General features: G+C 45.8%; 1 protein-coding gene and 1 pseudogene across 1 annotated transcript in view; one reads left to right on the forward strand and one right to left on the reverse strand.

Moving 5' to 3' along the window:
• SMC1B (structural maintenance of chromosomes 1B) overlaps positions 1–14,752 on the forward strand; it is an 87,098-nt gene that overhangs the window by 59,065 nt on the left and 13,281 nt on the right. The window contains exons 15-20 of the mRNA XM_006866895.1: positions 637–778; positions 1,464–1,609; positions 2,801–2,954; positions 7,071–7,169; positions 14,410–14,566; positions 14,649–14,674. Of these exons, the coding sequence (XP_006866957.1) occupies positions 637–778; positions 1,464–1,609; positions 2,801–2,954; positions 7,071–7,169; positions 14,410–14,566; positions 14,649–14,674 (724 nt within the window). The remainder of the gene's footprint in view (positions 1–636; positions 779–1,463; positions 1,610–2,800; positions 2,955–7,070; positions 7,170–14,409; positions 14,567–14,648; positions 14,675–14,752) is intronic.
• Positions 8,445–9,536, reverse strand: LOC102833676 (annotated as a pseudogene).

Below are 14,752 nucleotides of genomic sequence, written 5' to 3' on the forward strand. Positions count from 1 at the left end.
CCCTCCGAAACTCCAAACATAACTTTGTATTTGTTACAGAGTTCCAACACCAACTCGTAAGTCCTCTTGACCCAGTATTCCGTGTTGTTGACCGAGCTCCTCACTACATCTGTACCTGATCCGCCATCTAATGAGGACAGCAATTAGCAATGAGGAATTATTCTAATTTTTTAGTCATAATCCTCTGTTTCTGGTTTTTTAAGTTTCTGTTTGTAGTGAGCTGCACTGAAATATGTACAGATGAAATTACATGCTGTTTAGAATTGGCTTCAAAATAATTCATTGGTGGGAAATGGAATAAATGGGTTTATGTTGTTGTTTAGTACAATCGAGTTGATTCTGACTCTTAGCGACCCTTTTTAGGGTTTCCAGGGAGCAGCTGGTGGGTTTGAACAGATGATCGTGTGGTTTGCAGTCCAGTGCTGATACTACAGCACCACACGTGGGGTCCAAGTGAGTTTATAGATGAGATCAGATGCACCAGGAATTTATAATTAAAGTTGGATGATAGGTACAGAAATATTAGTCTTTCTATTTATGTATGTGTTTGAATTTTTGCCATAATAATATATTTAAAATAAAATAAGACTTGAAAGTGCCTGTTCCCAGCTTTAATGCTGTGTTTCATCATGCTAGACTAGAATTTGAGAAACAAAAAACTCAGCTAAAGATTCAGCTGGAATACAATCGCAGTCAGCTGAAGAAGAAGCAGAGTAAGATGGATGTACTGAAGGAGACGGTCCAGAAAGGCAGAAAGGACGTTGATAACCTGAAGAAGGTGAGGGAAGGGGGCGGTGGGAGGGCTGACCTGGATGAGTGACACTGCCCTTCACAGAGCAGACTTTCTGAGCTCCCTCCAGGGGTGGCCCTACAATGGGCGTGGAGGCAGGAGTGAGAGACACTGGGTTAATTGGATGTGGAGATAGGAGATATGACAAGGAGAGTGCCCTGGATGACTCCCAGGTTCTAATTTACAGGGTGAGGGTAGGGATTGCAGAGATCCAGAGCATCGGAGGAGCAGGCTACGGGGCTGCCTCTGTGCCATCAGGAAGGCAGCTTCCAGTAGGAAGTTGCAAAGATATAGACAAAAGGGTGGCATCTAGGTGAAGACAAGCATTTGGGAATTCCTGGAGTCCGAATCCCCAGAGAAACCATCTGAGAATGATTGGATCTCCCGGGGGAGGGGCAGACAGGGAGGGACCAGAGACCATGAAGAGAAGCCAGAAGGTGAGGTAGCCTGGAAACCACCACCTCGCTAGAAATGTCTGTCTCATTACTAAGTAAGCGATCGTTTTCCTGGAAAATGGGAAGAGGCTTCAGATGGCAGTGCTCTAAGGGCTGAATCTGTAGTGAAGGGTCAGGTCAAGGCAGTAGCCAGCTTCTCAGGGTTCAAGCAGCAGCAGGGGTAGTGAGCTTAGTCTTCATGTAAACGACAGTAAACCTACAATGCAAGTCATCCACAGACTGAAGAAGACTGCCTGAAAATTATGGATGAGCTCATGGACAAGCAGCAGCAGCTGAAGAACGTATTTGCCACTCAGAACTCCGGGGCTGAGAAAGCCCATGCCCAGATTGAAGAGGAACGGAAGAAGCTTCTGGCTATTGATAGGTAATGCTGAGTTCTTCCATTTGAGAGACAGAGCGTTCTTTTAAAGATGGTTAGTGTCCACTTGAAATGTGTGACAGGACGGTGTGGTATTTCAGTATGCACGCTTGCTTGCTTTACTTCCTCATTACCTTCACGTTTAAGAGAAACCCAAGAGGCACAGTTAGTTGTTTAGAGTGAATAGTCCATGTTGTTGGGTGAATAATTAGCCCTCGGTAAAGAGCCCCCTGGATGCAGGTACCTTTCATTGTACAGGAGCCTGTCTGTCAGTGGGACACAGCACAGCCACTGAGGAGGTGGAACCTGGCACCCAGACGCCTGGCTTCAAATCCTAGCTCTGCTGCTCAACTGCTGAGCCTAAATTTCCTCATCAGTAGAGTGGGCTGGGCGTCATGACAGAGCCTTCCTTGTAGAATAGTTGTAAGGTCTACAATGAGTACCTACCCAGATGGCCTGGAACAGTGCCTGCCACATGACAACTGTGTGGACCATGTGACCCAGCGGCCTCTGCCCCTCATGGTAGGCCCAACTGTAAGTGAGCAGATGAAGGGGCTCTGTTTTTGTTCACCTTAGGACATTTTGCAATTTTCTTCACTTGTTTGAAGACACAGCTAGAAAGATCTTTGATATCTCTAAGTAGAACTGAAGTCTCCTTATTCTTGATGTTTTCAGTCTTGTGTTTAAGCAGAATCATCTCTCTGTTTTTCATATGTTTAAAAGCCTTAAATTTTCTTTGTTTTTTAAAACTGTTTTAGGAAGCTCTTTAAAATCCATGTTGTTTCAACTGATAACACCCAAGCTCTTATTTCAAAATAGAAACCATCCCATTAATATAATGGTGGTGGTAAGAATACTGCCTGTAATTATTCAGTAAGATATTTCTTTGCACTAAGAGAATATGTTCCGTGGTTTGAGGTTCTAAAATATAAAGCATCTACTTGAGGGGAAGAGTTGTTTGAACATTGTGCAGGCTGACTGCCCCGGTTGTAATGGGGAAAACTGCCTGAGACTGACCCCACGCCTGACCAGGAGTGTTACCGCATCAGAGAGAGAACTCTACAAGTCGTACACTCCTGGGGGAGAAATACAAGTGTGTGTGTGCTCATGTGTGCTCACCTGTCCACTCGTCATCCTAGGTGCCACTTTATGCAATGAGCCAAATAGAACCCCCTTTTCCTATCTGTGTATTTACAGGGAAGTGGGGAAATTGCAAAAAGAAGTTGTGAAAATCCAAACTTCTGTGGAACATAAACGATTGGAGAAACACAACATGCTGCTTGATTGCAAAGTTCAAGACATTGAGGTCGTCCTCCTGCAGGGGTCCCTGGATGACATCAGCGAGGTGGAGGTATTCCAGCCCATGATGTAACCATACATGCGGTGTGGGAACCTGAAAGGGATGCTTTGAGGTCCCAGCCTGGAAGACCCTTCTGTTTGTCCTCCCGCCCTTTAGGGTAGAGAAGACATATTTTTCTAAGAGGGAAAGGGCATCGCCCTCAGAACCCCAGCTCAGGCAGCTCTCCTCCCCTGCCTGCTCTCTCTGCCTCCCCCTTTTCCCTCATCTCCACCCCTCCCTCCCTCTCTCTCCTTCTCTCTTCTCTTCCCTCTTTCTCCATCCCTCCCTGTCTCTCAGCTCTCTCCTCCCTCCCTCTTCCCCCATTACTTCACTGAAAGGAGTGGAGCGTCTTACAGGTCTCCCTCTGCTTTTCAGACATGTTTACACACTTCCTTCACTTCTACGAAAGACCTACATTAGTGCCTTTTTTTGCTAACCAAAAAAACCCCAAGAGGATTTATACTTTTACCCAAAAAAAAAGCACCAAGGGAAAGTATCATTGAGCATTTGTGTTGCGGGAGCCCTGAGAGGTCTCCTGCACCCCAACAGCCCGAGGGGTGTCTCCACTTAACTGTCCATATGTCATGTCCACTTTGCGTAGGCTGCGTGTTTACCGTGCTTTTACTATATGCTCGTGCCATTTAGGTCTTCTTTGGGAGGATTTGTAGATTGGTTTTGGGGTCTGGGAGCACTCAAAAAAATTTCCCGTATAAGTGAATGGACTCCTGGTGTGGTGCTGTGGGATAAGCACTAGACTGCTAACCACAAGGTAAGGGGTTCAAACCCATCAGCCGCTCCTTGGAACTGCTATACAGGATCTCTGTGTGTTGGATCCACTCGGCAGCACTTCACATCAGGTGAATGGTAACTGCTTCTTTGCCTTACACCATTTCCACTTACTAAAGGTTTCATAGGACTGCTCTAGTTTCAGATAGCAAGGAAAACCTGTATTGTAGGCATGCTGGTGAGAAAGCAGAGAATTCAAGCTGTTGGAATTGTGGCTGTTGTGGGGAGGGCGTCAGCTGCAGTGGACAGTTGCCCTGTTTGTGATACGAGGAGGGGTCTTGTTTTGCACCTTCACTAAATGGCTGCTGTGTGGAGATAGTTCCCAGAAGAACATACCCACCCGGTGGGCCTGTTGGAGACCACAAGAAAGGGAGACCAGCGGGAAGACACTCATGTGTTCAGGATGGACTCAGACATCTCTGGAAATTCCAACAATCAGACATGCTCCCTGAGCTCACGGGAAGATCTTTCTAACATGAGGCACAGACCAAGGGCTTCTGGTGACACAAGCTCCAGAGTCCTGATTAGCACAGGTGTGACAGGAACAGATGGGCCCACCGCCTGTCATCTCAGGTGTCACATATAGCACAGGTGTGGTGAGAACAGGCCCTCCACCTGTCACCTCAGGAGTCCCGTATAGCACAGGTGTGACAGGCACCGCTCTGGTGTGACACTCTGCTCTAGAAGGCTTTGTCTCCTGTCTCTTTAGCAGAGGCATATGTCAGACAAGAAGAGGAGAAAAGCTGTCCTGGCCACAGTGACATCAGCCCAGCTCAGAGGGTGGGGAAGAAAAGTTGCAGACCGGATGAAGCCCGTCTCGGGCACGCTCCCCTCTTCCTTGCTATGGATACTCGGATACTCACTCTTTCCTCTCAGGGCAGCTTTCCCCACAGGATGCCTCTGGGACCACTGGCCTTTTTCTACTGGTCAGGCGACCCTTCTCTGCCTTCTTGTTAGAACAGTCCCGGGAAAGGGTTCCATGGCCTCATTCTGGGACCTGTGTCCACTGCTGAGGGTGAGGAAGAGAGAGGGTAGAGGGCTCTGTTGCCAGCAGCTGTAAGTGGAACACAAAAGCAGTCCTCACTGATGTAAAAAGAATGGAAAGTCTGTTGAAAAGACAGGGTGACTTTCCAAGAGTGGTGCTGGGGACCCGGGAGGGAAGAGCTGCTATGAGGTCTGGGGTCTGGGTGCAGGTCAGGCGGTCAGGGATGTGATGTCTTACCCCTTCAGTTACGGAACCTTTGAGGCATGCCTGCCTGCCCGTGTGAATGGGAGGCGACTTGCTTATCTGCATGAAAACACAGCAACATTCACAGTGGGCTGTTTCACAGCAGGAGTGACTGACAGTTCCCGGGAAAGGAGGGGTGGCCCTTCTGCTCCACTCTGCCTTCACTTCATATACTGGGTGCTTCTTAGAGGAAGGTACCAGACTGTGGCGCCTTGGGGTTATGATGACTCTCTTCAGATGGCTGCAGTCCCTCATGTGGAGCACACTTGTTCTCTGACCAAAGGGAGTCCCTGCTTACCAAGGCCCGCCCCTCACGTGTCTTTAAGTCGAATTTGTAGCTCAGTCAGAACAGGTGTGCATGGTTCATGTTTAGCTTTATTGGTGGAAGAAAAGAGCCAAACCCTTTTCAGTGATTTAATAGCTGCACATGCAGCAAGTGACAGGGATTGGGATGGTGACTTTGTTGTGGTAGGGGTTGGCTCAGTTGTTCTAAAGTGAGGGCAAATGATGTGAGTTGTCTGTAAGACAGACGCTGGTAGCCCAGAGACTGCTGCCACTAGGTTTGGCGGGTGGAGGCCCAGAGTCAGCTTTCCTCTGCTGGGAAGCAGCTTGCTCCTGGAGAAGCCAGTGGCCTGCCATGGTGATGCTGCCCCATTAGATCAGGCATTCCATGTGGTTCATGACTCTGCAGAGGACTGATCCTGGGGCGTGAGCACTTACAGCCACTTTGAGGTTGTGAGGTAAAACCTGGGGTTCTCTCCCACTGAGGTGCACAGTCAGAGTATCAGCTGCCTGCCCTGACAGAGTTCCTGGAGGAGACTGGAACATCTCGAGGGAAACTTGTCCATTGCTGGTTCCCCATCACCATGTGCACGTGAAGCATGTCAGGCGCCTGCATTTGCAATGCCTCCCAGACAAGGTGGCTGGTGTCTGCCCACTGACCACACCACATAACTCATGGAAAGTACCTGTGAAATGGATTGTTAACTCACAGAAACAGGGCTTGTGAGGTACCAGAGCCACCGGACATTGTTTGTTTCAAGTCCTCTTCCTTCTGGATGAACTTCCAATGGTTTTGTTCGGAATAAAATATAACTGAACTCCAGAGTGATTTCCTTGAAAGTTTGTTTCAGCGGAACATATCTGGGAAGGAGCTAGTGACAATTCTTTTAATTTGTGAGTCTTGGCTTTTGATAATCAGCTTTACAACCCAAGGAGCCCAGATGGTACAGTAAATGAAATGTTGGGCTGCAAATCTAGGCTGGTGGTTCAAACCCAGCAGGCACTGTAAGGTAGAAAACTATTGTGGCCTGCTTCCATAGGGCTCTACAGCCTTAGAGACCCTGTGGGATAGCCCCTGTCCTGCACGGTTACTGTGAGTTGGATCCAACCTGACAGCTGTGGGAATACGTTCCTTCCGTCTTTTCCTGCCTTTGTGCAGAGTAACACGTGTTACCATAGAAATATGTAGGGGTCAGTGCATTAGGCACCGAGTGAGTGCTGCTGCTCTTAGGTGTAGCCGAGTCAGTTCCAACTCATAGCAGCCCTGTACAGGGCTGCCGAGGCTTGCAACTCAGGAGCAGAAAGCCGCCTCCTTTTCCCATGGAGCAGTTGGTGGGCTCAAATTGTTGACCTTGTGGTTCGCAGTCCAGCGTGTCTCGCACAGAGCCACAGCAAGGAATAAACCACCCAGATCCCTTCTCTCACCTTGTAGTGGGGCAAGGCAAGTGGACAAACCCCATGGTGAACAAGTAAAACACCTATGTTAGATGGCGATGCTGCTAAGGTCAGCCTGAAGCAGGGGTGGGAGCAGGCTCTGGTTCCGGGAGTTTGCCAGCTCAGCTGGGGAGGCCCGGGATGGCCACAGAGAGGGAAAGCAATAAGCATGTAGGGTGCCAGCTCCACTGTTATCCAAGCTGCAGTATGGCCTGGGCAGAGTGAGTTTAGAGACAACAGAGGGCAGACTACCTGGCAGTCCCCAGGCCTCATAGGCCACTTTCGGGGTTTCAGCTTGTCACCTGAGTAAGTGGCCAGCAAGTGGAGGGCTGGGGGCCCCCGTACGAACTGCTATTGTGGTTTCAGATAACAAGAAATGGGCTTCGTTTAATTTTCAGCTGGGAACCGAGCCAGAAAGTACCCAGGCAACAGCTGACATCTATGAAAAAGAAGAAGCAATTGAGTTGGACTACAGCTCTCTGAGCGAGGATTTGAAGGTAAAGGGAGGATAAAACCACTGTTTACAACTAACTCAACTCACATTAATGCTGACTATTGAAAGGCAGGGGGACATCAGACAGTTCATGGAAAATGTCCGTTATCTTATTCTGTTATCGACGGCCTTTTAGGAGTCCCTCCATACTTCAGAATCCTTTTTAAACATACAGTAACTTTTGTTGGTTTTGTTGTTTTTTTCTTTTCATGTTTTGATATTTTTGTTTCATACACATGTCTATGGTTTTGTAGCAATGCTTTTTTCTTAACCTTTTATTGTGATTTGAGTGAAGCTTTATAGACAAGATCATCAGTTTTACATTCAACAAATCATACACTTTGTTTCATCACAATAATTACAATCTTCTCCATGCAACAACAATTATCCCACTTCCTCCTGTGGTTCTATTTCCATTCCACCCCCCTCCCCATCCCTTCTCAACTTTGTCCTTAGGAAAATGGTGCCCTTTTGATTTTGAATGCTTGAGCATTCCCATGGTGAACACGCCTTATTACTGTTGTTGTCCCCCATCCTATACACCTATCTACTGCTTGGCTATAAGGGTGAGTTCCTTTCCAGACCTGAAGGGTGGCTGAGGGTACAGTCTCTACCCCAGTCTCTTTCTGACCAGTCAGCCTGGTCATTTTTTGTAATTTTGACTTTTGTTCTCTATTTTCTCTGACTCTACCTGGGACCTTCTGATGTGATTCCTTTCAAGGCAGTTGTTAGTGGTAGCTGGGCACCATCTAGTCTTCTGGTCTCAGAGTTGTGGAGACTGATGTTCACAAGTCCCATTGGTCCATTAGTCCACTGGACAACTGATTCCATTCTAATCACTCTTCTTTGTTCTGTACATAGAGAGAACATTATTTGTACCTTGGAGACCCACTCATCCACTTTTAAGATCCCCAATGCTATTCACCAAAGAACGCATTAGAACACTGTTTTTGTGGAATATGTTATGTAACAATACTTTTTGGCTTACCCTTGTGTATATATGTATGTACAAGGGGGTTTCAAAAATTCAAGGAAAAATTCTATTATCTTGTAACTGCATTTTTCCACAGACTTTTTGAAGTCACTTCATATTTAAAGGAAACTGTGCTCTAGTTCTAAGTGACTAAATTTCTCATTCAATAAACCAAGAAAGAAAATGTGCTACAGAAATTAATCTGAGACATTTTAATAGGTCTTACTCACTTTGTACGGGATTCTTTGAAGACAGTAAGTGGTTGCTAGCCAGGTGAACGTGAATGACACCAAAAATCAAGGATCACTAAACACTGATTGTCTGGCCAACCTCAAAACCCCAAATTTTAGAAGACAGCCAGAGGTAAGTGCAATGACGACACAGCACCTCAGTGGCCTTGAGTTCCAGGGGTGTTGCCTGAATACCAAGGTCTTCTAAGCCAGGCAGGTGAGGCAATTTTATGTCTATGAGGTGAACCTGTTCACTTTATCCCTTGTTGTCCAGGGCTCAAACGGACTCATCTCAAAGACTCTTGTTACCAATTGATAGGCAAGATGTGACATGGGGTATGGGATGAAGGGTCTGTGAGCCACAGCGAAGACATACTGCATCAGATTGAAAAGGAGGTATCGATCTGGCCCAGTGAAGGCAAAGATTTTCCCTCTGGCATCCGGATCCTTAACTGCATCAGCAATTCCTATGGACAAATCCACTGCTATATATACTGGTTGTTTCTCTGTCTTCAGGCCTAATGAAACAAGAGGCACACCACCAAACCAGCAAATATTTGTAAAATAGATAAAGAATTGATCTTCTCTTCCAGAGAGGTCTGGTGGCTTTATAATAGTGGCTTCTAAAAATGCATCTCTCACTTCTTTCTCTCCAGAAGCCATACTTGTCAGATATCTAGAAGAGCTTTTCCTATTAGCATTCAGATGAGAAACATGAATCGTTTCAACTCCAGCTTCCTTGGACCATCTGAGCACTTGCCTGGAGAACCTTCACACAGACGTCTTCATGATCAAAGTGTTTAGTTTCAGATTCTTGCCCAACAAGACTGATGACCACATTGCTGTGCTCCACTGCTGTTCAGATGGAATCTTTGTCTCTCCCATTCCATTCCAGGAAGATAATCTGGCACAAGTCACCCATGGGACAAAGGTGCATGAGATCCTATGTGTTGCACCCATAGGGTACGATCCTCTGTGATCCCATACATCCAAGGAGCTTGACAACATATCGGCCCAGGAATCCTGTGGCTCCAGACACAGTGGCCAGGAACCCACTGACTGAGGAACACCCCACTTTTCCATGAGGCATGAACGCATGATGAAGCTGGCGCTGGGGTGGGCCATGAAACACGGAGGTGGCTGGAGCAGTGACACCAGAACATGACATTGGCAGGGCCCAGGCAACCTGGAAATGTATGGTGTCTGCTACCTTCTCCCACAATCACCGGTTTTGTTTTCAAAGTAGATTTCCTAGTGACTTTGGAAGAACTCGCCATGAATAGATAGGTCACTGATGGTAATGTATAGAACAGCATTTCTCCCAGTGCATTCTATAAAACATGGTCCCTGAAGTGTCTTACCAAAGAAGTTTCTGTGGCCAGCAAAGTTTGAAAATATCTATTCCTTTCTTGGAATTCCACAGTGAATGGTCCAGGCCCTGAGAAGTCAGAAGCAGCCAGCCTGCCAGCTTCCTGAATTCCCATAGGTAGCACAGGCCTCCTCCCTGTGCCTGGCCAAGGCCCTGCTGTGACAGGCATAGCACAGTGGGTGGCTCGGGCTCTGTTTCACAGTCATTCCTACAGCCAGACATTTCTGTTAATGAATTGTGTTCCCGCCCCTGCCCCAACATTTGTGTGGTAAATCCTAACCTTTGTGCCTGTAGATATGATCTCATTTAAGAATGGGTTCTCTTTGTTATGCGAGGGAGGGAGGCTTAGTGCTGGGTACACTTGAGAGCACATCTCTTGAGATAGAAAAGAGACTAACCAAGCCAGCAGAACAGAGATGGGGTCAAATAGATGCCACGGCACATGGAGATCTCCAAGGAACCAGGAAATTGAAGCTGAAGAGAGGAGGCTCCTCCTCAGAGCTGACAGAGAAAGCCTGCCTCTAGAGCCAGCGCCCTGAATTCCAACTCCTAGCCTCGCGGCCTGTAAGAGAATAGATGTTATTTATGAAAGCCAGCCTCTTGTGGTGTTTCTGCTTCAGCAGCGCTGGGAAACGGAGACAGCTTTCTCCTGAGGACAGTCACCCAGCCACCACTGTCAGAGAGATAGTGTGCTGTCTTGGGCGAGTTTTAGGAACCAAGAAAGATTCCTCCCCAGAAAGCACCAGCAGTTATCCCCCATCATCAGTGGCCATGTATCCACTCCTGAGCCCATCACTGATGGAAGGAGTGGGTAGACATAGCCTTACCACGAAGACCCACCTTAGGGTACAGGGGACCCATGAGGGAGAAATGGACCAACCTGGCCTGGCTCCTAGGTTCTCAGGAAGGAAGGAACAGCGCCTCGGTGCTGAGCAGCAATCTCTGCGTATCCTTTCAATTCATGTGTGATTCATATATTTGCTGAGTTTGCTGGGCTGCTGCTGGACTGCAGTTGTCCTGTACTCAGAAAAGAAGAACCTTTTCTTCAGTCATCCTTTTTAGCTTCACTCTGATCTTCTATTTACTGTTCTCTGTGTCTACAAAGTTCTTTCCCACTTCCCTATGGAGGAAATATTTATCAGCATTTACTTCCTATCTTATGGTGTTCTTTTTCCACATTGACCTGTTTAATTCATCTGAAATTTATTTTTGTGTATGGTGTGAGGTTGTGGTTGTTAGGTGTGTCTAGTCAGTTCTAACTCATAGTGACCTTATGCACAAAAGAACAAAATACTGCTTCATCCTGCGCCATCCTTAAAATTACTATCACGCTTGAGCCCACTGCTGCTGCCACCATGCTAGTCCATCTCGTTGGAGGGCTTCCTCTTTTTCACTTACCCTCCACGTTACCAAACATAATGCCCTTCTCCAGGTACTGGTCACTCCTGATAACATGTCTGAAATAGGAGAGATGAAGTCTCTCCATCCTTGACTCTAAGGAACATTCTGGCTGTACTTCTTCCAACTCAGATTTGTTTGTTCTTCTGGCAGACTGTGGTACTGCGAATATTCTTCTCCAACACCGTACTCAAATACATCAATTCTTCTCAAGTCTTCCTTATTCCCTGTCCAACTTTCAATTGCATATGAAGCTCCTGAAAATATACTTGGGTCCGTTGCACCTTAGTACTGAAACTGATATCTTTGCTCTTGAACAGTTTAAAGAGGTCTTGTGCAATAATACATCATATGATTTCTTAACTGCCCCTTCAAAAAGCATTGATTGTGGATCCAAACAAATGAAGTGTTTACCAGCGTGATCTGTCGTGATGTTATTTATTGGTCTGTTGTGAAGATTTCTGTTTTCTTTACATTGAGATTCAATCCATACTGAAGGCTGTGGTCTTAGACCTTTATCAGTAAGTGTTTTAAGCCCTCTCCACCTTCGGAAGGCAAGGTTGGATCATCTGCATATGGCAGGTCATTAGTGAGTCTTCCTCCAAAGCCTGAAACCATGTTTTGTTTTGTTTTTTTAGGTTTTTGTTTTTTTTTTTTTCCATTTAATTCAGCTCCTCAGATTATTTGCTCAACATAACACAGTAAGTACAGTGAGAGAATACAACTCAGGCACACACCTTTCCTGATTTTAAACCATTCACTATCTCCTTGTTGTGTTCTAACAACTGCCTCGCGGCCTCTGTACAGGCTCTTCAAGAGCACAATTATGTGTTCTGGAATTCCCATTCTCCACAATGTTATCCATAGCTTGTCTGTGTGGAATCCTGGCAGTCCAGAGTCTTTGCATAGTCAATAAAACACAAGTAAACATTTTTCTGGTATCCTCTGCTTTTAGCCAAGATCCATTTGACATCCCCAGTGATATCCCTCATTCCACGCCCTCTTCTGAATTTGCCTTAAATTTCTGGCAGTTCCCTGTCACTGTCGTGGTAGCATTTCTGAATTATCTTTAGCAAAATTTTACCTGCATGTGATATTACCGATATTGCTCTATGATTTTCCCACTTTGTTGGGTCATCTTTCTTTGGAGTGGATTCAAAATATGGAACTCTTCCAATCAGTTAGCCAGGTAACTGTCTTCCAAATTTCTTGTCATAAATGAGTGTCTCCAGTGCTGCATCAGTTCATTGTAAGATTTCAGTTTGTAGTCCATCGAATCTTGGAACCTTGTTTTTCGCCAATGCCTTTAATGAAGCTTGGACTTCTTCCTTCAGTGACATCAGTTCTTGATCATATGCTACCTCTTGAAATGGTTGACCATCGACCATTTCTTTTAGGTACGGTGACCTTTCAGCTTCTTTTGATGCTTTCTGCATCATTCAGTACTTTGCCCAGAGAATCCTTCAATATTGTAAAGTCGAAGCTTGATTCTTTAAGATCTTCAATTCTTTCAACTTTAGAAAGCTGAGCATATTCTTCCCTTTTAGATTTCTAACTCCAGGTCTTTTCATATTTCATTATAACACTTGACTTTGTCTTCTTGAACTTTCCTTTGAAATGATCTGTTCAGCTCTTTTATCTCCTCATTTCTTCCATTCACTTTAGCATCTGTACCTTGAAGGGTAAGTTTCAGAGTGTCTTCTGAAATCCATTTTGGTCTTTCGTTCCTGTCTTTTCAATGACCTTTTGCTTTCTTCCTGTCTGATGTTCTTGATGACATCCTATGACTCTTCTGGTTCCCCATCCTTAGTGCCCAATGCGTCAAACCTGTTCTTGAGCTGGCTTCTGAGTTAGATGGGAGGTAGTCAGCTTCAGCTGGAACTTGCACATGAGCAATCGGTAATATGCTCCACAGACTGTTCCTGCCCTTGTTCTGGCTGATAATGTTAGGCTTTGTCACAATCTCTTCCCACACATATGGTCAGTTTGATTTCTGTGTATTCTATCTGCTGAGGTCCAGATATGTAGTTGCTTTTTGTATTTTTTTAAAATGGCATTTGCAATGAATAAGTTATTGGTCTTGCAAAATTCTGTCATATAACCACCAGTACGATTGCTCTCACAAACGTTTTCAACTACTGATCCATCTTCTTTGTTTCCATCCTTCGCCTTCCAATCCCCAGTATTACCAGCACGCCTTGATTGCATGTTTGATGCATCCCAGATTGAAGAAATTGGTAGAGTTTTTCAGTTTCATTATTCTTGAGTTTAGTGGTTAGTGCATAAATTTGAATTGTAGTGCTATTAACTGGTCTTCCTTTTAGGTGTGTGACTGTTAACCCTATCACACACAGTATCACATACCTCGAGCTAGATCTTGAAATGCTCTTTTTGATGATGAATTATTCTTCTTGAGTTTGCTGTTCCTGATATAGCTAACAGCGTATTTTAGCTCTAATGCCTAGGATATGGATCTTTTTATGTGTTCTGTTTCATTTTTGACAACTTCTAAATTTCCTTGATTCATCATATTGCTTTATGGTGTTATTTTTTTTCTAATGATGACCTGTTTAATTTATCTGAAATTTATTTTTCTATCCAGTGTAAGGTAAGGATCTTTGTTTTAAAAGGTTGCCAAGTTAGTCAGTTGACTTACCACCATTGAATCAAGGAATCCTTCTGTTACCAGTAAATTAAAATGTCACCTTTATCATACAGGAACTAACCCATTGTGGAAAGTCAAGAACATTCTCCTGGAAGGACATCCCTAAAATACTTTTCCCTTTCCTCTTCACTGAAGTCAGTCCTGCTCATTGTCAGGTGCTAAGTATCATCTCCCAGCCAGCTGGACCCCGGCTCTGTCCCCAGGGCCCCTGCTTGTCTGTTAGTTTGTCACTGTGGTGTAAATGCCAGGTGGCATGCTGATTCCCCACAAGCTCTTCAGGGATAAGGGCTAGATGTTTTCCCCCACTGACTCCTCAGTGTCTGATGCATAGTAGGTGAGCAGTAGATCCTTTAATGAGTGAATGCAGGGAGGCAACTGTGAGTGGTGGCTGTTTAGCAGATGAAGCCATAATAAGGTGAAGCATGTTCCCTTAGAGCAGTGCTGACAGCTCTAGACTCCTGAAAAAAGCATCAAGATGCAAAGACACAGGCATTAGCAAAGGGCCCACCAGGCTGTGACCCACAGCTCTAAAAGGGCAGCCAGGCTGGCCTGGTGCCTTTAACGAGCAGACCTGCACACCTGCCAGTCATTGCTGCTCTTCCCTCATAGGCTCTCCAGTCAGACAAGGACGTGGAGGTCCAGCATGCACTACTTCTGCAGCAGATAGCCTCCCAGGAAGACGTGCTACTGAAGACAGCCGCTCCCAACCTGCGAGCCCTGGAGAAATTAAAGAGCGTCCGTGACAAGTTTCAGGAGTCCACAGACGGTGAGGTTGAGCGTTCTGCCTTCTGTGAGCAAGATCACAGTTGGGCATAGACGCCTTTGGATTTCTGTCGCCCTTTCCCCAGCCCCTGGGATTGACCTGTGTCGTTTTGTCTGTGTTTTCCTCTCTGGTCTTCATGTGTGCTTTTGATACTGATTCAGTAATGGCTTCCCTTTAGAAAAATGTTCA

This window comes from Chrysochloris asiatica, unplaced genomic scaffold (assembly GCF_000296735.1).
Source record: "Chrysochloris asiatica unplaced genomic scaffold, ChrAsi1.0 scaffold00097, whole genome shotgun sequence".
Lineage (NCBI taxonomy): Eukaryota > Metazoa > Chordata > Mammalia > Afrosoricida > Chrysochloridae > Chrysochloris > Chrysochloris asiatica.